Source organism: Pyrgilauda ruficollis, unplaced genomic scaffold (assembly GCF_017590135.1).
Source record: "Pyrgilauda ruficollis isolate IOZ18807 unplaced genomic scaffold, ASM1759013v1 scaffold56, whole genome shotgun sequence".
NCBI classification, from domain to species: domain Eukaryota; kingdom Metazoa; phylum Chordata; class Aves; order Passeriformes; family Passeridae; genus Pyrgilauda; species Pyrgilauda ruficollis.
Genome location: NW_024527266.1, coordinates 2,605,306 through 2,626,975, shown reverse-complemented (window position 1 = coordinate 2,626,975; position 21,670 = coordinate 2,605,306). Strand labels below are relative to the sequence as shown.

At 47.1% G+C, this 21,670-nt stretch overlaps 2 protein-coding genes across 4 annotated transcripts; one reads left to right on the top strand and one right to left on the bottom strand.

Annotated features, from left to right (window-relative positions):
* Positions 1-6,141: 6,141 nt before the first annotated feature.
* MPST (mercaptopyruvate sulfurtransferase) lies at positions 6,142-11,382 on the bottom strand. 3 transcript variants are annotated; one of them, XM_041481723.1, is made up of 5 exons: positions 10,579-11,382; positions 10,233-10,308; positions 9,753-9,826; positions 7,737-8,389; positions 6,142-7,123 (listed from the first exon to the last, which is right to left on the bottom strand). In XM_041481723.1, exons 3-5 carry the CDS (start codon positions 9,791-9,793, stop codon positions 6,825-6,827), a joined length of 993 nt encoding a protein of 330 aa, XP_041337657.1. In that variant the 5' UTR covers positions 9,794-9,826; positions 10,233-10,308; positions 10,579-11,382; the 3' UTR covers positions 6,142-6,824. The 3 variants fall into 3 exon arrangements, with proteins under 3 accessions (XP_041337657.1, XP_041337655.1, XP_041337656.1); XM_041481721.1 differs by lacking the exons at positions 10,233-10,308; positions 10,579-11,382 and having other exon boundaries at positions 9,753-10,161; XM_041481722.1 differs by lacking the exons at positions 9,753-9,826; positions 10,233-10,308; positions 10,579-11,382 and adding an exon at positions 8,755-8,890.
* On the top strand, positions 8,929-17,770 carry TST (thiosulfate sulfurtransferase). Its single transcript, XM_041481729.1, has 2 exons — positions 8,929-9,618; positions 17,291-17,770. The coding sequence occupies exons 1-2, from the start codon at positions 9,033-9,035 to the stop codon at positions 17,587-17,589; spliced, it is 885 nt and encodes a 294-aa protein (XP_041337663.1). The 5' UTR covers positions 8,929-9,032; the 3' UTR covers positions 17,590-17,770.
* Positions 17,771-21,670: the final 3,900 nt, after the last annotated feature.

Below are 21,670 nucleotides of genomic sequence, written 5' to 3'. Positions count from 1 at the left end.
CCTCACCCCCACCTCCCCCACGGCGTGCAGGGACTGCCGCAGGTGCTGCCTGTCGGAGAATGCCGGGATCTGTAGTTTATCTGCCTCTCCCTCCGCAGCAGCCGTGTTTCTCGGGGACCAGGATCTTCCCTGTGACTACCAGGGGTGTCCTGGGAGGAGGAAGGTTGCTCGGTGCTGGAGGATATCACTGCGGCTGTTGGGCTGGGCAAAGCCACAGCTCCACAGGGCTGACACTTCCTGGCTTTTCCCCTGTTCCCGTTTTCACAGACCATGGGCCGGTCAGCACTCCGGAGGTGCAGGGTGTTATGCAAATATCGTCGGCATTTATTTCCACAGACATCCTCTCTGGCTCATTAAAAGGTTCTGGGAACTGTAGTTTCGCAGGGACATGCACAAAAGGGTGATGGGAACTGTAGTTTTCCCAGCTCGCTGCTCCTGCAGTGAGGATGCTGTAACGAAGGGCACTGCACCACACGACCCCAGTCCTGCGGCTGGTATTCTGCCTGCTTCCAGTCCTGGGTTTTGTCTGCAAGCTCCCTCGGAGACAGGAAGCATAACCTGCTCCCTGGCAGTCGGCAGATTAAGCCCCTCAGCGCTGTACTTCACAGCATTCCCTTCAGGACATCCATTACCCCAGGCTCAGCGCTCAGTGCCGCATCAGTTGCCATACTTTCTTGCAGAAAAATATGCAGACAGCTGCCTTCTTGCTAACATATGTAGGGACAGTTCTGGGAACTGTATTTTGGATCTGCATGAAGTGCTGGCAGGGGACAGGAATAATTTTTCTTCCAGCTCAGATGAGTTGCTGACTCAGCAAAGTCCCCCCCCCCCCCACCCCGGGCTGTTCTACCAGCGCAAACCCCCCGTGTCCTTCCCCTGGGCTCCTGCCATCCCTGTTTGTGTCTGAGCAACAGAGAGCTCAGACTGTAACTCAGCTCTGTGTGGAGTTTTACCTCTGCCCCAGGCATGTATCACCCGCCAAGGCTGATGTGCCAATCCCGTGTTATGGAATCCAGCCCTGCCTCTGCCACTCACTCCTGCCAGGCCGAGCCTGGTGCTCAGCAGTTCATGCCCCAGGGGACTCTGTTCAAACACACTCCTTGGCACAGACACAACCTGAACAAGCTCTCTCCAACAGCTCTGCTTTTCCCACTCCCACCTAAGCACAGCTGTGCTTGCCAGCAGCTTGAGCACATTAAGAATGGAAAGGAAAGGCTGGTGTTTCACCCCATTGTGGCTCAAAACCTTCCTCCACCTAAGCAACTTCCTGGCTCTTCCTTGACAGGGCAATGCAGCACTGCAGAGACACACAACACTTTCTTTTTCTTGCATTTAGATCTTAGTGCCTTTGGAGGTGGGGGTTTATTGAGTGAAGAGGCTGGGTAAAGAGAAACATTATGTTTTACTCTTACATTCCTTTTCTTCTTGTCCTTCCTTCTTCTTTTGCTTGCAAATCACTCCCTTTTATCACTACAGAAGAAGGCAGCATCACCCTTCCCCCAAATCACCCAGGATTTCCTTCACAAAGATGGCATGTGTACTTTGCTCTTTCTGTGGAAGAGTGCCAAGGGGAGGAGAGGAAGAGAGGGTAACACGGAAGAGGTTTCAAGATTGCTGACCTTCAGCTAATTTAAGTACAGGAACAATGCAGCTGCTCCAGGGTGTAAATTCAAATAATTTTGAACCAGCACTAGTGACCATTAACAGAGCATGAAAAAATATTTTTGTCTACCTATATGAAGAAAGCTCTGGCCAGAATTACTGCCCAGCCCTGGGACCAGTCTCCACCGAGCAGTAACATGCATCAAAGATGCTCAGACTAACACTGACCCAGGCTGAAGCATCACAGCGCAACACAGCTCTGGGCTGTCAGACTGCTTTCCTCCTAATTCTGGCTCTGAGTCAAACCACAGCAAATTGGAGACCTCTGCCCTGCACTCTGGTGTATGAGGACTACAGGACCCTGTCTGTGCTGGCTGCAGCTCCAGCAGAGCACTAGGGTGAGGATTGTGGCTCTCTGATATGAATGCAGCAGTTGTGTGGCAGCCTATAGCCCCTTATCTCCCCCTTCAAGAAATCTGCCCTGCCTTCAATTTTTTTCCCTCTTTTACCATGGGTTCACCCTCTCCTTTTCCTCCTCTCACATCCCCTCAGCCTCTTTCTCCTTTTTAAGGTCCATCTCTTGTTCTCAACACCTTATTTTCCAACCTCCCCCATGACAATGCTGCTCACGAGTCCAGGATGGTCTATATTCAAAGCATACTTTCTTCCGTCAATACAAGTCTCCACTTGTGGCTGGAACCTCAAGTCTTGCTCACCCCAGGGCCATGAGGTGAAAAGTTAATTGTTAAATCTAAAGAGGTATATTGTGAGTAAGGAAAGATGTCAAGGAACACCACTTCTACCATCAGAGTCTTTTTTCTGCAATATACAGCAAAAAAAATAATTGAAAATGCACCAGGCCAGGGATTTCCCCACAGTATGTGAAAATCCTCTTTAGGAAGAAGCCAGTGTGGGGTGATTTACCAACTGAAATGTTCTGATGAGTTGGTGGCATGGACTAAATACAGACTTGATTGCACACTGTGAGCAGATGTAGTTCTGAGATGCAATAAAGGCATTCTTGTTAAGGTCCCCTAAAATCAAGAAATAGGGCACAGGAGAGGTAAGTTTAAACAATCAGTGGTGTTTGGTCAAAGGTTTGACTCAATGATATCTTTCCCAGCCTTAAGGTTTTATGATTCTGTTACTTGTTCCTGCTGCCTTTATGACAACTGTATATAAAACACATGCACAAAAACAGAGGGAGAGCAAGCAAGAGCTTACACAGGGCTCTGTGATGCTGTAAGACCACACAACTTTGCAGTCCTCAGTGAAATCGTGGGGACCATTGTCTAGACAGACTGAGAGCAGGAGAAACTTGACAGCCACTGGATACTGAACAAGAGCTGAGGAGAACAGAGCAGGAGGTAAATTTGGAGTGTCTTGGTTCAGCAGTCAGGCCTGCAATGCAATCCTGCAGAAGGCTACACACACTGCAGTGCTCTGCAGCTTTGGTACATGGCATATGATGCATCGCTGGCATTGTAGAGCTGCTCTCATGGAACTGTTGTGTTGTGGAACAGCAATGGGAGCAGGGATCACCATGTGTTGGCACAGTTTCACCACTCTGACAGGCTGGGAGCACACGATAGGGATTACATGGCAAGAGGCACTGGAGAAGAAACCAGGAAAAACTAGTTGGCATGTCCATGTAGGATCAGTGCCACTCTCTTTTCTGCAGGAAGTGGAGAGGGCAAGACAAGTGATGCTCTGACATTTTGCCAGTAAGCCAACAGGGAATCAGGTAAATAAAATTCCCTACACTGGACTTGGGGGTGGACACAGTTGAATAACAGAGTCCAGCTTGACTGCCAGCTGAGCCAGGCATATTGAAGCATGAAGAGAAAGGCTCCATGGCATACAGGCAAGCTAATCTTCCTCCAGCTCCTTGTGCTGCATGAGGTCTGTGAGCAATGTACCTGCATTCAAAGCAGTGTGCAAAGCCTGTGTATGGATGTGCATCACACAGCACCTAGGCTGAAGACTGCTGGGAGAAGGAGACAGAATGCTTGTGTAGCACCTGGCTGTAAGCTGGGACCAGGAGAGATGGGAGGAATATGAAATGTCCCTGCAGGCAACACCAGTTACCATGGCTCATGCACAGTGCTCAGGCCAGTGGTGCTGATAGAAGAAGGGCTGCTCTAGAATTTGGAAATATTTACAGAGGAACAAAGTTTGTTTGGAAATGAAGCATGAAATACTGCAGCCTGGCTTCTAGGGAGCAGGATGGAAGAGGAAGGGAGATGACAAAGAAGACAAGTGAAGAACAGGGGATCACGGGATTACTTTTGACTAGACCAGACTGTTTGCACACAATCCAAACCTCCTTCAGGACAAAAGTATTGCAGATAGTCAAATATACCAATAAACCAATAAAGAGTTTACATGCTGGCCTGGGATTCTCAAATTTATATAGAGAGCTATAAAAACTCTAGTCTCAAGGTAGCCACAGGTCAGTGTGAACTTCCTCCTACATCAGGATTGTTGTTTAGGCTACCTTTTTGGCTACCATGAGCCCTATTCCACCAAAGATATGCTATCACCAATTCCCTGTGGCAAATTTTCCACAGGAAAGTCATTAACATTAGTGATTTGCATTATATCCACTTCCCTCCAGCATTCGGTTCCTATAGGAAACCCACCCACTGAGTCAGGGACATAAAGATCTGCAGAACATTTATAGTCCTGGTGTAAGTCCCCTCAGCTGTTCCATATGTCCAGCAGCATCTGTTATAGCTCAAAATAGGTTTTTCAAGTCTCCAGGATTTGAAAACATTGTCTCGGTCTTCACAACCTTCTCTGTGCTTTGCCTGCATCACCAGAAGGGATCTCAACTAAAAGGAGGGGGAGCATCAGAAGACACACTTGGATAGATTTTTGATACATGATATAAGAGGGAATACCCCAGAAAAACAAAGTATCTTGCTGTGGGAAAGAGGATCTCAGTTTCTCCTCTGTGGAGAAATCCAGGCAAAGTTAAGCATCTGGGACTTGCCAAAAGCTGGGAAGAATCACTGAGATTTTGTAGCAGAAAATTCAGCCCAAGGAGGGCAGATGATTACTGCCAAGCTTGGCATAAATACCAGAGAGGGGGAAGGGCCCTGCTGGATGTCATCAAGCCACAGGGGTGAAATGCAGAGCAAGGGGAGAGGGAAGTTTTCCATGTAATTTGCAATCTCCAGGTGGATGGCTGGGCTGTGCCACACACCTCCCTGCAACACACAGGACAGAAAAAAGCATCTCAGTCTAAAGAGGAAGCAGAGAGATTCCCCATTGACCCCCAAGACTGCTGGGTCAGTGGCAAAAAAGAATCAGAGTGCTTAAGATGCATCAAAAAATATTCTGGAAGGACACACAAGAGCCAGCTCATTGCATCTATTGCAAATAAGTCTGAAACAATATGTCAATTTTCCTAATAACTAAATTTTCCTGGAGAAACAGAGCAGGCACTCATCTGGCCACATAATCACAAAATCAGCCTCTCTGTGTTATTGCTGTGACAAGGGTCACTTGTTTCAGACCCCTGTGCACTCTGTACTCAGCACTTGCTGCAATACCAGCCCCAAGTCCTCCAAGAGCTGGGTTGTCAGTCTGGATGCAAGCAGGGAAATGGCAGGCTGTCAGTCAGGGTGGTCAGACCCTATGTGTGAGTGGGGAGGACACAGGAAGACAAACTGGACAGTGAAACTCTAGCTGCCCAGGAGGTGAGCCGAAACAGAACTTGCATGCATGCAAGCCAAGGCCAAGAAGAAGCAGCCAAAAGAGGTAAGAAGAAATGCAAAGAATAAACACTCAGCAATAGGGAAGAATCCAGTCCTTACAGTCAAAACTGTGACAATAAGCATTCACTGCATTCCCTAGAAAGTGCAACCCCATCATCCACAGATGTTTCTAGGTACCTGTTGCTGCAAGCCGAAGAGAAGAAACTGTCACAATAACTTTTAAGTTACCAGTAGGCCAGAAGAGATGCAGGCTTTTTTTTTTTTTTTTGGGAGGTTTCTGTGGGGTTTTTTGCTTAGTTTTCTGCATTTTTTGTAGAGGAGAAAATCCCAGACAGAACAAATTCTTGACCATTGACCATTATCAGGGATACCTGGTGTGCTTTCAACTTTTAGACATAAAAGAAAAAGGTCTTGGGGAAAAAATAGGTGCCAGTGTGGGCTACTCCTCTGAAGGTCTCAGTTCTGCTTAGTTTGTAGGGGAACATTACATGGCAAGAATGAAAATACCCATGCAGTCCATTTTCCACTATGTAAGCTGACATCCAGTGTTTCAAGAACAGAGCTGTAACCTACAACTGTGGACTGTAAGGCAAAAAAGCAAATGGACTAGGACTGAAAGCAGGAAGATGGTGCAGAGACCCAAGAGAGAGGCACTTCCTGGGTCAAAGAGCTTGTTGAGGATAAGAGGTGTGGTTCTACTCATAGAGAGAAGGAAATATCTCATCTGAATTTCACTGTGGACAAAGTGATTCCATAAAAACAGAACTCCTGAAAAGTATTCACCTAATTCACTCAGGCAAGTCCCATTGAGCAGAAAGACCTTGAAACACATTTATTTACATTGTTTAAATCCCAGAACCTTTTCTTTTTCTCAAGGGGGATTTTGGACAAAGGGGCTACAAGGCTGGCTGAGTACACATTAGAATCCAAGTACAAGAAGATATACAAATCAATCTCTAGCCTAAGTGCCAACCTGAATGCTGCATTTGCTCCTTTAACAGCCATCTATTTCCACGAAGTTTTGCATTCAAAGTGGCCATAACATGCATGGCTGGGACAGAAGCAGAGAGCATGATTATGAAGCACAGTTATATAAGTATGACCATCCCATGAATGAGCATGACTGAAGGTTTTGAGTCAGGAGCTTGGCTTAACTCAATTAATTCCCCATGCTGGCAGCAGCACTCTCTGCCATCCATCTGATACGGTGAAATGGTCACAGAATCACAGAATGGCTGAGGTTGGAAGTGACCTTGGGAGGACATCTGTTCCACCCTATCTGCTCAAGCAGGGTCACCTAGAGCTGGCTGCCCAGAACTGCTGTCATCTTCATCCTCCTAAGCAGCAGCAGGGTAAGGAGAAAGTGCCGAAGCACCATGTGCGCATGATTGTTATCCAATGCCTTCACCTCAATACACATAATCAGGAATGCTAAACCCATCTTTTCCAAATCCTGTTTCAAGGCAAGCTGCGTGCACAGCTGGGAAACAGTGCAGCTTATTACACTCTTTTCCCCTTTCCCTCAGAAATAATATTTTCAGGCTGTGCCCGCATGTACCATTCCACCCAGGCCCCGTCGTACACTGCGACATCTGGCTTGCCACAGAGGTAGGCCCCCAGAGCCACATGGCAGGCAGTGACCCCAGAGCCACATGTGGCTACCACTGGCTTTAAGAGGTCCACCTTCTTCTCCTGGAACAGAGTGCGGATTTGCTCAGGGGTCTTCTCTAAGCCAGACTCTGTGAGGAAATCAGTGAAGGGGATGCTCGTCGACCCAGGGACATGACCAGGCTCAATTCCTAAAGAAAAAACAATACAGACAGGAATTAACCTCTATTGTCTGGGACAAGTCTATTGCAAAGCCTCTTCTGTTTCACTGAGAGGAATATTTATTGCTTAGAGTATTTTGTTAAAACAAGTACATTTATTTTTGTTACACTTTGCTTTACTAGATTACCGATTACTCAGGAAGGATGGCTCTGTGTGTAACCTTCATGTTACCACATGGGCACAACCCTGTCAAGTTCCATTCTTTCCCCTAGTTCCCTCCACATCTTTCTCCCCATCAGAGCAACCCACACTGATGAAGCACCTCCACAGGCCATTCTGAGGGGAAGAGTAGCACCAGTACTTGAAGAGACCAATGAGAATCTTTGGGGTGTATCGAAAGCTATGTTCCTCACCCCAGCCCCTCATGAGGATAAAGAGATACATGGCTTCCCTACTGCTGGATTTTCCAAGAGTAGCACTTGCTAGTCAAAAGAGAAGGAGGACGGGTGGACACACTGCCTGAAGTCCCATCCCATAAAAGACAGACCTTATTTCCTAGCATTACCTCTACATGAGTCAAAGTGATGGGCACCTTAAATGAAACCCCTCTTTATAATGCCACTGTCTCATAAGGCGCATTACCATCTCGGGGCTCTGGCTCTACTCCCCGGAACCGTCCTGCAGCGCGGGCATCCACTAGCTGGAAGTGACGGGAATCCAAGTTATCTAAGACGTCCTCATATGTTTTCACCAGAGACTTGTCCAAGGAGGCATGGAACTCAGATGGAGCTACCTGGGTTTTCCCAGAGCTAAGTGCATTCCCCTCTCGCTGCCAGTTCTTCAGGCCGCCATCCAGAAGGGAGACAGCTTCGTGTCCGAAGACCCGGAACATCCACCACACGCGAGGTGCTGAGAAGAGACCTTGGTCGCTGCCATCGTACACCACAACATGGGAATCATTCCCCACACCCAGCTTCCCCACATACTCGGCAAAGTCATTAGCCTTGGGCAGCATGTGATCGTAAGGCGAGGTTCGGTCACTGCACTGGTCAATGTCGAAGAAAACCGCACCAGGGATGTGGCGCTCCTCAAACTCCCGCTTCGGATCGCGCTTCATCTTTGGCAAGTACCAGGATGCATCCACGATTCTCAAGGCCAGGCCAGCTTGCTGGGACTTGATGGCTTCTGAAAGCCATTTTGCAGACACCAGAGCTCGGTAAAGGAGTTGTTGCGACATCGCTCCTGAGTCCTGGCTAAGATTAGCCAATTTCTGGGTTCTGCCTGAGTCCACCTGACTGCAGAAGGTAGAGAGTCACAAATTAGAGACCAGTCTTTCAAAAAGCAACTGGACAAAGATACATTTTGGGACCCGTGTCTGTATTGAGGTGCTGGCTAAGCCTACAATGAAGGGCTTGAAATGCTCCAGCCCTGCAAGTAGTTTCCCAGAGCTCATCCCAAACAGTGCCCCGAGCGGGACAGCCACGGCAGTCGTGCCCTGCGCCCGGCCCCATGCAGCTCCTCTGACCCCATCCAGGGACGCCAGCCAGCAGCGACAGCAGCCAGAGCGGAGCGGGGCAGCCCCAAGGACCAAGCGCTCGGCGGTCAGGCACGGCCCCACGCCTCTGCCCGCCCCGGAGCACACCTGCAGCCCGGGCCTTACCGGGGCCCCGCCGCCGCCCGCTGCGAGCCCCCCCGGCTCGGCGGGGCCGCGATTGCCGCCGCTTCGCCGCGTACCTCCGCGCTGGGCCTCGCTGCCCGCCAGCCACGGCGCCGCCGGAGGGCGGGAGCGCTCGCAGCGGGCCGGTCCCGGCCGTGCGGCCGCCTCCGTGCCGCCCCTCGGGCCGCGCCTCCCGCCGCCATTTCGCGTGTGTCGGGCCGTGTCGGGCCGTGTGTGTGAGGGGAGCGCAGCCCGGGCGGCGCCCCCGCCGGTCCCCCGAGATGGCGCGGCAGAGCCTCAGCCGGGCGCTGGTCACGGCCTCCTGGCTGGCGGAGGCGGTGCGGGCCGGGCGGGTGGGCGCCGGCCTGCGGGTGCTGGACGCCTCCTGGTACCCCCCCAAGGAGCGAAACGCCCGGCAGGAGTTCAAGGAGAGGCACATCCCCGGGGCGTCCTTCTTCGACATCGAGGAGTGCCGGGACAAGTCCTCCCCCTACGACTTCATGCTGCCCAGCGAGTCCCACTTCGCCGACTACGTGGGGGGGCTGGGGGTCAGCAATGACACCCACGTGGTGGTGTACGACGGGGACGAGGTGGGCACCTTCTACGCCCCCCGCGCCTGGTGGATGTTCCGGGCCTTTGGGCACAAGGAAGTCTCTGTGCTGAATGGTGGCTTCAAGAATTGGGTGAAGGAGGGGCACCCCGTCACGGCGGAGGTCACCCAGCCCACCCCGGCTGTCTTTAAGGCCAGGCTGAACAGGGCCCTGGTGAAGACTTTTGAGGAGATGGTACAGAACGTGTCGTCCCTAAACTTCCAGGTGGTGGATTCCCGCCCCGAGGGCCGGTTTCGGGGGACAGAGCTGGACCAAGGTAATGGAGGTGGGACTGGCACCTGCCCCAGAATGGGATGAATGTCAATAGTAGACTGGGAGAAAGAACTCCTGACAGCCATCTAACAGATTTTCCTAATGCGCAGGCATGCCTCAGCCCGACTCATTGATTACCTTAAGGGATCCACAGTTGCACGTTCAGACCCCAGTGCCATCACTGAATGCTTTTGTTGCAGTTGGCTGTAAAGCTGCAGGAGGAAATAGCAGAAAAGGGCTGCAGTCATTTGGTTCCAGGATCTCCCATCCCACACCCTGCAGAAGTTTATCAAAATGCAAACATGGGAGGTGAGAGCTCCCAGGGGTTTGTTCAGGGTCCTATCTAAAACCAGCAGACACATAAAAACTATCAGTATTCATACAGGCGCCTCTCACCATAATGAGTGCGCAAGCAAAAGCCAAGGTTTTGGGTAATACAGTAACCCAAGGGACATTCTCCTTATCACTCTGACTTCCAGCAAATAGAGAATTTGCTTGAGCTGACCTTTGTTCTTTTGCTTATGTAAGAAAAGTCTGAAGCCTTTAGCAAATGTATGGGGTGTCAGCCTCTCTCTTTTAGGTGCCCCAAGTTACAGTAACAAAAACTGATTTCGTTACCTCGGTGAAACACTGGACACCCAAGCAGCAGGGTTGGAAGTCCTGTGCAGTGGGGACAGCAGGTACAGCAGTGTGCCTGGAATGAAATTGAAGTTAGTTAAAGGAGGCCCTTGCTGTGTAATTGAAGCCTTGGTGTATCCCAGAATAACCTCCCTTCTGAAAGGGTATAAAGGAAACTTTCCTGACTGACCATTCAGGAGGCACTCTGGCAATCACACTCCCACCACCAGAGACTTTAACTGCTGGGACCAAAGCCCCTTTTCAGCAGGCAGTTCCACTGAACTGATGGGTGCCCCACTTGACTACCTACACACCCCACACACACTCTCACACCAGGTTTTCTTACCGTCTCTAGCCTGGGTTTTCCTTAGCAGAGCCTCAAAACCTGGTTCCTTAAAGCAAATTATTAACAGTACAGTAACACAGAAACAGCCTGAGCTTGTGCTTCCAAGGAGGGACCTAAACAAAGGAAGCACTGAACTTTTATGCTCTCCCAGTCTACATGTGTCAAAGTCCTGGCTCTTCCTGCTGAGTCCTCGGCTCCTGCTGTGTCTCAGTGTCCGGTCACCTGGCTGTGCCACAGGTCCTGTGCCCTCTGTTGTGCCAAGGGTCAGCGCCAGTTCCTGGCCTCTTGCCTGGGGCTCTCATGGCCCAGAGCCCAACCTGCGGCTGACACTGCAGCTGCACACCGAGCTACCAGCACTGAATATGTTCCTCAGCAAGGGAATCACAGAAATGGTTGGAAAAGAGTTTCTAGAAGGTAAAGCACAGAAAAGCTCGGCAGCAGCTGTTGGGTCTTGAGCAGAGCCCATCCTGCTGGTATGTGCAGAGGGTTTCTGTGGTCCCCCGGCTGTGCTGCCCTGCTGCCCCACAGGTTGTTGTCATTCTGTCCTAGTTGTTCATGTGTGTGTGTGTGTTGCTCTACAGCCAGTTAGTGTGACAACACATCCTGAAGTACATTCCAAACTTCAGGAGCATTTGGCTGTAACTGTAAACATGGGTGGCCCAGGTGTCTACAGGGAGCCCCTCAACACATTTGATCTGCAGAAAGACAATGTGGAACGTGGGAGAGGTAATGGGAGTGATGGAGGAGACTGTGTCTGGGGAAAGGGAAAGTTAGGCTTATCACTCATTCTATTTCTTCTCCTACCACAGCCCATCAAAGTGAAGGTTGAATTTTACCCTCAAGATGTGACTAAAATGCTCCTTGCTGGGAGCTGGTGGATTTTGCATTCTTTCCCAAGGTGAGAGTTGTCTCCAGATGACAAATACCGCAGACCCAACAGCATCTTCAAAACAGATTTTTCCTTTGAAATGAGTCAGCATGGAACAGCTTATTTGTGGTGGTCCAGTTTTGCTTCCCACAGCAGATCCAGCAGGATAAGCACTCCAGCTGCAGCTGCTCATTCCGCAGGAGCTTGACAGCTCTCTGAACCAAACTAGCCAGCAGCAGCACATCAGCCAGCAGTGGGTAAAGGACAGTGCTTACACCTAAAAGAGCAATTTGAAATCAATGCTGATTAATTGCAGGGGTCATCCAATCACGGAGGACGCAATTTAGAGAAGACTAATGGTCTTCAGGTTAAGGAACTTGCTGCCTTCTCAGGTGATTTCAGTTTAATTATTGCTTCAGTTCTTGACTTCCTAATTAAGTCAATTAATCTCTCCTGTTCTGTGAACTTCATCTCTAGAAGAGGCTAATTGCAGCTGACTCTTTTTCCTCTTTAGTTTTTCAATTCTTTGTGGTAAGAATTAATTGTCCCTGTTTTACTTTTATCCTTGCTGGGATTTAGACCTCTGTACTGGTTAAGATAAGCCATAATATAGGACTAACTTTTATTTGGTGGGAGAGGTTCACCAAAGTTGCCAGAGTAGAAAGAAGTGGACATCTCTATAGGCTAGGTCTCATAGGTCTTAAATGCAGGTATTGCTTTGGGTGAAAAGCTTGAATGTTCATGCAGAGTGTGCAGCATAAGCCTGGCAGATGTGCAGCCCTGACCTATGCACTGAGGAGTTTGAGGTGTCCCTGCACAGTGCTCTGTTTCTGCAGGAACTAGCTGTCCAGGGCTGATTATAAAAATAATTACATGATGGTTGCCAGTGCTGATCCTCTCTGGCTGTTGGGCACTGAAAACTGATGAACAAGAATTATATTAACCAAATGCATACAGAAAAGTTGTGAATTTCTGAATTCTTTTGCAGACATCTGAGAAAAGAGGGGAAAGTTGCCAGGCAAGAACTCTGTCATCTAAAAAAAGAGAGCAAACCCAAAATAATTAAATGAACTTACAGGTATTTTTCTTCTCATTCTCAGCCCTGAAGTAGACATTGTCTCCCTTTTCCATGTAGAACTCTTCAGATTTTGCCCATTTCCCCAGCTCTCTGTCCTGCCTGCCCCAAACATAAAGCTTTTGCTAATCTTGACTGTTCAGTGGGAATGAGAATGAAATGTACATTTTTCTTTCTCCTCTCCTCCGAGAGAATTTTGCAGCTGGGAGTGGACTGGCTTTGCTTTGATCATGTAATAATACTTGAGGCACAGGAATGGAGAGTGAGAGACTTTATCAAAGTCTGTTTCAACCCACAGGAACCTACGAGGACTTTCAGAGAGCTGGCCAGGACCAAGCTTAAAGTGTTTCTTACAATGTGTTCATAGTAGGTTAGACAAGATCAGTAATTGTCTCTTCTAAGACATACCATTTGAATGGAAGAGAGAGATAAACAAAGAGGCAACAGAGGAGGCATTTGGAAAAGAACTATCTGCAGCCAGCACACTCCAAAGCCACAGGGAGTTAAATATGGGCTGAGCAAATCTTTATCTTTTTGACATTAAGAAATTCCATCTGGAGCTTTCATCGCAAAGGGAAGGCTAGAGAGGAGGGGCTGTGGTCTTAGATAAATAGCCAACAATAAAAACAATACGTAAGCAGAGAATCTAACAGATGTGGAAAAGGGGATTAAGTAGTGAAGAAGATAACATTACAGGTTATAAATTGTGAGGAAGGATTGCCAGACACCAAGCTGAGTGAGACTTGGCAAAAGGAATTAAATAACAAAATCTTCTGGAACAGAGTGAACAAAAGAGAACACGGAGAGAAAGAATAAATAAGGTTGCTGTGCAGTTAGCAGGGGTTCCAGGTGGAAGATTACTTGTGTGTGTTCTCAGCATTATACTGAGCCCTGAGTCTGTGCCACCATGTTTTCTTCTCTCCTAAGGATAATTCTGCAGAGCAGAGAGAGGGCTAACCAAAAGATATTCGCATGCTCAAATCAGTGATGATCTCAATCCCAAATATGTGTCAAAAATCAGTCATGTGACATTGGAACTTCTTGAGGCAAGAATGTGATACATTTATTCAAAGCATGGTTCTGTGGGACAGAAACAATTGCAAACTTCATATTTAGAATAGGGGGTACAGCACAACCTAGGCAGCTGCTGGTCTTCGAACGTGGATAGACTGGGAAGCTTTCAAAAAACTCTTCAAGAAAAATTATTTTAAACAAAGGCAAAATTGAGTAAAATAAGTTGGTAGACTTGCACTTCACCCAAGGGCTTTATTTCCATGCCAACAGAATTGGTTGGGCAGATAAGAGAAATGGAAACGTACATGTCTGGAAGTAATGTCTGATCTTTCCTTCCAGCCATTGGAAGCATCTACAAGGTAGACTTGTGCCATTTGCAATTTATTAATGCTTTGGGCATAACATTAGAGGGGCATTTATTAGGTCAATATGAGGAGAGGGCAAATAGCACAAGTATTGTTAGATTTTAAAAATTGACTGAAAAGGAGATAAGTGAGGTAAGAACAGCATGTACTGAAAGAAGATCTGTGGGGCTGGAAGTTGCCAGCATGGTCCCATCATTAAGCTTACCTCTTTTGTTTTGTATTTTCCTGAATCAGCTAGGCTTTGAAATACGGAGTTGTTACTGAAATGTGCTGTGGCACAGCCATGGGAAAGCCTAAATGATCACATGTGGAGTATTGTGTGAGGTGTCACCTGCAGATATACGGGTGACAGGAAGTATAACACTACAGAGAGCAAACTCGAATGCTTAGTAGCCCAAAACACTGAACTGCTTCTGTTTCTCCTACAAGCTGATAACCCACATTTGGAAGCAATAGAAGAGGGTAAGACTTGAATTAATTAGTTGGGTGCAGGAGCATCACATGTGATTTAACCTTGGCAGCAGCCTTGGCAGCTCCTGTCTGCCAGCTGTGATGTAGGAAATGCCACTTCTTTGTCCAGAAGCCTGCTGGATACCTAGAGCTGTTTCTAGGGTGGCCAAGCCAGAGAAAAGTGTATCTAATTGGCTCTTACTGTGTTTAGGCTAAGGACATGAGGTTGTTGGGAGTGCTGAGGGCTTGCCATCAGTCTGTTGGAGCAATAGCAGAAGGGAAGAAAAACTATTTCAGCCATAGGGCAGTGTTAGCTCAAGCATAAATGGTGTATGGACTGACTGTGTTCTGAACACTGGAAATTAATGTTTCTCTTCACATGAACCAGGAGGTGCTTCAGTGGGAAGGTTCATGACAAGAATCCATACTGTTTCTGAGATGGATGCTTTTTTGGGAGGCAGCTTATAAAATGATTATTGAGGTAGCTGAGGCCCAGGCTCTGTAGTCCTAGGGTTCCTTCCTGGAATTTCTGACAGTGACTGCATGAATCTGGTGTGGAGTGTCCTCTGTTTCATATGGTACAGGAGCAGATATATCCTCTCCCCTGTTCAGATTCCAGCTGCATCCAGCCTTGCCTTCCAGTCCTATGTTTCTCTCTCTTGACCTAGCAGAGAGAGATTATAAAGCTTCCTCAGCCACTTGAGAGCACTTCTTAGGCAGTCCAAAGTGATTGTGGTTGTGCAGTTTCAGCTCTTTTTCTCAGCTGAACACCCACATATGTGAATAAATGCAGTTTCTACAGAATTCCCCATCTTTCACCCACAGAGTGCAAGCACTGGTCTCTGACTCCAACAGACTTTTGAATCTCTGGAGCAATAAAGTCTCCCTATAGATCAAAGTTGAAACTGCTCAAAAATGAGTGTTTTTTTCAGATCTGCTCAGCTCCTACCTGAAGAGTTGTTTAAGGGTGGTGAATTGTCAGTCTCCAGTAAGAGAGGGGCACAAACCTGTTTTAAGGTGTGTGAAAAGTCTAGCGAAGCAATAATGATGATGGTGCCTGGGACACCTAGAAAGTGAATCGATGGCCCAGCAACCTTCTTTGAGCAAGAGTTCCCTTCTAGTTCATCCTCCAGGACTTCCTGACCTCAGTACAATTCCCAGTGCCCTAGGATGGCTCACAGAATTGTGTGTATTGGGGGGATCACCAGTAGTGCAGCATAACCTTGCAGAAATCCTTTGATGAAAGCATCCTTTTTCATTTACTCTGTGGGAAAGTGGTAGCCTAACCCAGGTATTTAAGAGGCTTCAGTAAGCAGCTTTGCAGTCTGAGAACTATACACAAGGTTTTCTCAGTTTTTGCTTCATTTTTTATTTCCTCTCCGTCATACAGACACTGTATTGATGAGTGAGTTTTGCAGTTCTCTACTCAAGTGATGAGCTGTTGTCTTCTGGGACTGGAAAAAATGTGGTGAAACCATCAGTCCAAAATACTGCCTCTTTTATTTTTTCTTTTCCTTTTTAAATGTTAGTCCCTGCAGAAGTCAGCAGTTTTTCTCCCAACTTCTCTCAGTAATGCTAAACATTTCTGAAGGATGCATGAGGTGACTCCTAGACAACTGTGCCGTATTTTTAATGCACTCAGGGAGGATGAATCAAGAGACAAAGAGGGTCCATCTGGAACAGGAAGAGAACTTGTGAAGCTGACTCAGGGCAGCTTTGATTGTCTTTAGGCTCTGTGTTTGTCCAGCAGAGCAAAAATTCCCTTCAATTCCGTGCCAAAGCTGTTTTCCCCTTATATCTCACTATGTCATGTTACCACTCTGCATAGTGATGAAACTGCAGAGTCATTATGTATGATGTCAGTCTCTGTCTAGGTATAGTTTAGTCATTTGACTGTAACAAAGTCAAATTATTAAACTGCCCCAATCACTCCCATCTCCCAAGACCAGTCATCCCAATGATTTGGGCAAGTAGAAAGCTGCCAGTGGAACAGATTACTGTTCATGTGATTTTTTTCAGATCCGTCTCCTTAGAAGTTCAAACCTAGCAAGGAAACATTCCCTGAAACACATTTTCAGTGTAATACATAATGGTTTTGGCTCCAGTGAGGCTTGATCCAAAGCCTCTCAAAATGATTGGAAAAGCTTCCATTATTGAGCCTTAAGAGTCTGAATTTGAAGGGTGTGATGCCAACCTTGTCCATCGTATTATTACATCTGCAGCTCTCTTAAGACCTTCTTTTAATGTGCAGTTTTGAACTTGCCTGCAGTGGTCAGATACAGCAGCAGAAAAACAGAACCTTGGCTGATTTCATCCATGGAGTAGATAAGAAGTGATAGAAAATTTAAATTCTGACTTCTCTGACCCCATTGTCCCAGGATAGCTGCCTTACAAGTAATGTGGCTAACTTTAAGGCTGCTTTATGATTTCTTATTTATTTTTCTGAAATATGACTTTAAGGTGATGCAGGAATAAACTGTGAACAGATAACCACTATGCACAAATTCCACATACAGGCCACATTTCCTGCTTCTGAAAACTGTCACTACACACTGCTGGCACACCTGGGGAAGGCTGGAAATGCATTGCTTTATTCCTCTTATCAAAGGTGCCTTTAATGCCTTAGTTAAGGCATTTTCTGTGGAGATTATTTGATTCCTGTCATGTCTAGGGCTTCTTCAGATTTCTACATCTCATTGCTTTCAGCGAGAAAATAGTTTGCTAAATATTCTGGAAGTTTTGACTTCAGCAAAGTTGAATAATATTTGTCCTTTTTAGCCTAATACCATTTTGCATCTTCATCATCAAGTGGAACAAATGACTCTTTTGGAGGGAGTGAGACTATCTGCAGTGGTGTCTCTAATGTTTCTTGTGGGTGTCTTTCATCACCTATGTTAATGTGTTCTTGCTTATGTTTCATTTTCTGGTTCATTCTGGCAGGGTTGGAATCTGGCCACATCCCTGGTGCTGTGAACATACCCTTCCACTCATTCCTATCAGAAACAGGGCATGAGAAGAGTATTGAGGAGATCCAGGAAATATTCCGTGAGAAGAAGGTGGATCTCTCGAAGCCTCTGACGGCCACGTGCCGCAAGGGCGTCACGGCGTGTCAGATTGCCTTGGCGGCCTTCCTGTGCGGCAAGCGCGACGTGGCCGTGTACGACGGCTCCTGGTCCGAGTGGTTCCACCGAGCCCCTCCACACTACAAGGTCTCTGAGTCGAAGCGCAGCAAGGCCTAGAGGGAGGGCTGTGTCTGGGGTAACACGGTCTAGCAGCTGTCTCCAGCCCAGGGGAAAGCAAAAGGGAGGAGGTGGAAGTAAAGAAAAAATCGGTTCGATTTTTCCAATTTTTTTAAGAATTAGCATTAGGTTTCTATTGAACTTTTGATTTTTGACAATTAATAAAATCTTAGGTGATGCATGTGTGAGTATTTCTAATTCTCTTCTGTTACCTGTGACCTGCTTGTGTTGGGTGGGAAAAACAGCTCTGCAGCATGAAAGAGAGGTACACTCTGTGCCTGAAAACCTGCAGAAATTTCAGTGGCCTAGTGAAATATCAGGAATGAATGCAAAGTCCAGTGCTAAAATAATAGCACTGGGTATTGGACATGGGAGGGCTAAGCTGTGGTTCTGTCATTGACTCAATGGAAGACTTCTTGCCAGCCCACCGTCTCGCCATTTGGAATGTGGAAAATGGGGGTACCTTCCATATGGCAGCTGGACCCAACCCACAGGGAGATGTGTTGCTTCTCTGGGATTCAGGTAAGGGACATCAAAAATGAATGTATGGTATTAACTGGTACAGCCCACTGATTATTATCCTCTACTGCTGTTCCAGGTAGGCAGCAACAAGGTCCCAGCAAGAAGGCTGAGGTTGGAGAGCTCGTGTGAAGCATTTGGAGATGCTAAAAGATCCATTATTGCTGAAATACAGTCTTGTTGATTATCATGACATGACTATGTTAGGAAAGTCTCCATGAAATCCTCTATGTCAGATTAGAACTTTTGGGCACAGGTATTTCATGAAACATGAGCCTTTTACTCCGCTCCTTGTGTGTTTTTCCAATCAGCCAGGATAACCTTTCTCTACACTGTGTGAAGCTCCATGTTTCCTATGGAGCTGGAGCCCACAGCTCATAGAGGGAGGGAGCATTGTTCCCTAGCAACCATCTCTTCAGCCTTCATCCCACCTCCATACCTGGACTTCAGCAGGACCTGCCTGCTTCTACAAACCACCAATCACCACACCAGGAATCATGGACCAGGTGAGAGAGGTGGTTATGGAAGAGGTTTTACTGGTTGCTAAATAGATATTTGGATTTTTTAAAATCAGTTTAAAAAAAAGAAGAGAGAGAAATGTCATGTTCACATCCATGAGGCTCCTCAAGTTTGGAAAGTCACTGAAACCTCCTCACACTTTGGAGACCCAGTCAAATGTGGAAGGCCTGTGAGAACACTCTTGGCCATGTCTGGTGGCTGGTCAGAGTGGCCAGTTCCCACATCTGTCTAAGGAGGCTTTTTGCCTGGGAAGAACAGCTCCCTCTTTCCTCAAAGGCTGCATGTCAGGAAAGTCAGTGTTAGGCTATGATAAACATTTAGTTCAGAAAGAAAGATTACATTTAACCCTTTTCAGCTCTTTGATCAAGATATATCTTTTCTGATTGGTTGCCTATTGTCCCTCACAGAATTGGTTTAGCAAAAATAAGCAGACATACTTCTGTGGTTTCTGTTATCCAGGAGGATGGCAAAATGGCCTTGAAGTCCTTCTTGGCCTCAAGATGTGGGGTTCTCTGAGCATTGCTTTGACTTTGGACCTTCAGGGTCAGAAATAAAACTAAAAATAACAATCACATGCAGTTGCAGTTTTTTTATAATAACAGTGACAACAACATCATATACAATTACACACTAGAAAGTAGGAACAGTTGCAGGCTTTGCTGTCATTTTGTCCGAGAAGAACTGGGGAAATTATTGATGAAAGGGATTTGGGAAATGAACACATTGCCTCATTACACAGAAATTCTGCTTTGTTGGAAGAAATGGGAGAGGAGGAATTTCTACATCAGCAGACTGGAAAGTTCTTCCTACCGAATATAGTAATAATAACAAACAGACGTGTTTTTGTTTTAAGTAGGAGGTGGGAGTTAGCACAGCAGTTTATTTAGCAGCAGCTTCCTGCACTTTGATCATGTGTAAGTGTATGGCTCTTCTTTAAAAAGAAAGAGTGATAGAGAAAAGAACCAGATCATTCCCTGTGAGTCAGGACTGGCTTCCTCTCCTCATGTCTTGTGGCTCTGTTCTTTTTGTGGAGAGGTTCTGTAGAGCATGCAGCGCTGACTCCTGGAGCCTGGCTGATACAGTACCTTCAGCTTCAGGACCCCGATACTGTGTAAGTCTTGGTGCTGCAAAGACCCCTCTCAGTATAAAACCCAAGCTGCTGCTGATTCAGGGCAGCCTTGGTGGAGCACTAGGCTTCCTATCGCATGGGCTGGCACCTTCATTCCCACAACTGCCTCGAGAGCAGATGGTAAGGCCCGTGTCATGTCCTGAGCTAATCTGACGAATCCAAACGTACATTCCTACCTGATCCAGATCCCATTTGTCCAGCTGCTAGTTCCAGCAGGCTCACAATTACTGTATGGTAATTGTGATTAAATTCCACCACTATGGGCCAGGGCTTCAGTTTTAACTTGTCACAGCCTTTGCATGGGCTAAACCTATGAAGTCTCCTTGGGATGAGGAACACACCCAACAAGCAGGACGTGACAGAGGCTTACACAGATGTTCCCTCTGCAGGAAAGGCACTTCTCATCCTAGTTGTCCCATGCAATGCAATGCCTACAGAAGCCACTGAAGGAGACTCAAGGACAGATCCAGGTCCCAGGGATTAGTCATAGCTCAAAGAGCTGTGCAGGGGTGGAAATGCCAGGAGTTTGCTGCACTTTGGGAATGTGGATTGACAGAGTTTCGCTGTTGTTTGTATTTCCAGCCATGTCAAGCTCAGGACAATGCAACATTAGAAATGGGACAGAAAGGACCAAACAACTGTACTGAAATGACAAAACAGTCCTTGGCCTGGGCATCTCTTTCAGATTACCAACAGCTGGATTACAATTTGAGAGTAAATCTCTTCCAAGGTGAGGGGACACACCGCCTACCCCTGACCTTCAAAGATAGTTCCATCTGTGCTTTGCCAGGGCTCAGGCAGCCACATTGCTGTGGGTAGAGAGCTGACCATAGGTAATATTCACTTTCCCTTCTTATTCCTTCTATCCAAAGTCACTGCTTTTCCAGGCGGTGGTACCTGAGGAACTGGAATCTAGATACTCCCATTTTATGTATTCTATCCCTTTCTTTTCTTTCATTTTTTTCCCCCACAGTGTGAAAAGTGAACGTGAATCATAACCCCTGTCATCCTGTCCAGAGTTCTCCAAATGGACACCATTTGTCCACATGGACACCAATGTTCCCTGTCATCTCCAGTTGCTAGTTACCTCCAATTCCAGTGCCAACATAATTTCTCCTCCAGACCTTTAGACACATGGAGCTCTGAAGTATCTTCCCGTAATCTCTGTTTCCAAGGTTCCCCAGGATCCCTCCATCTAAACAGATGCTGGAAACTGAGCATTCATCCAAGAAACTCTGAAATAATTGTCCCTGGTCCTAGTTTCTCATGTACCAGCATAAGGCAGATTCCTTTTCCTTATACAGTATGTTCCATGACAAGACCTTGCTGGGTATTGAGGACTGCATTGTCCTGGGTTTGTGTGGTCACACAGAAGAAGGACATCTTTCCTCAGGGAGTTCAAAATCAATACTGTCAAGACAAAGGTGTGATTACAAAGAAGGTGAAGAGGAAAGGATTAGAGATTAAAATAAAGCCCCCTCGTGGCTAGAAGTAAAGAGTGGATAAAAAGAGAAGTCACAGTTGGCAACTCTTTGTTAAGTATTGTGGCAGAAAATGAGATCAAGAAGGCCTGGAGTGGTAAGATGGTGAGGGTTTTGTGGAGCTGCTAGGAAGCTACTCACATAGACGAGGAGACTCAACAGGAGGTAAGTGGGCACTTGACTGAAGAAAGGGCACTGGGATACAAATGAAGATGGTACCTTGCAGTATCCTCTGTGTGGATCTCATATGTGAGGATGAAAAGCAGATAAATTGACAAACACAAGCAACCTCCTGGGTGGTGATGATGAAGCTATTGTTCAGCACCCAGCCTCAGACCTGATCGAAAGTCCTGCAGTCAACACATGCCTTTCCTTGAGCCCTTGCCACTGCTGATGTTGTTCCCCTGCTCAAATCCAGGACTGCAGTAGGGTG

What these genes read in the sequence shown, in the direction of transcription:
- TST (XM_041481729.1), top strand. Translation starts at nt 9,033, where the DNA reads ATGGCGCGGCAGAGCCTCAGCCGGGCGCTGGTCACGGCCTCCTGGCTG. An exon ending in GGGGACAGAGCTGGACCAAG is followed by an intron (nt 9,619 to 17,290) that starts GTAATGGAGGTG and finishes TCATTCTGGCAG; the next exon opens with GGTTGGAATCTGGCCACATC.
- MPST (XM_041481721.1), bottom strand. Translation starts at nt 9,976, where the DNA reads ATGTGTCTGCTGGTTTTAGATAGGACCCTGAACAAACCCCTGGGAGCT. An exon ending in GCAACTGTGGATCCCTTAAG is followed by an intron (nt 8,390 to 9,752) that starts GTAATCAATGAG and finishes TACCTTCTGCAG; the next exon opens with TCAGGTGGACTCAGGCAGAA. An exon ending in AGAGCCAGAGCCCCGAGATG is followed by an intron (nt 7,124 to 7,736) that starts GTAATGCGCCTT and finishes TTTTTTCTTTAG; the next exon opens with GAATTGAGCCTGGTCATGTC.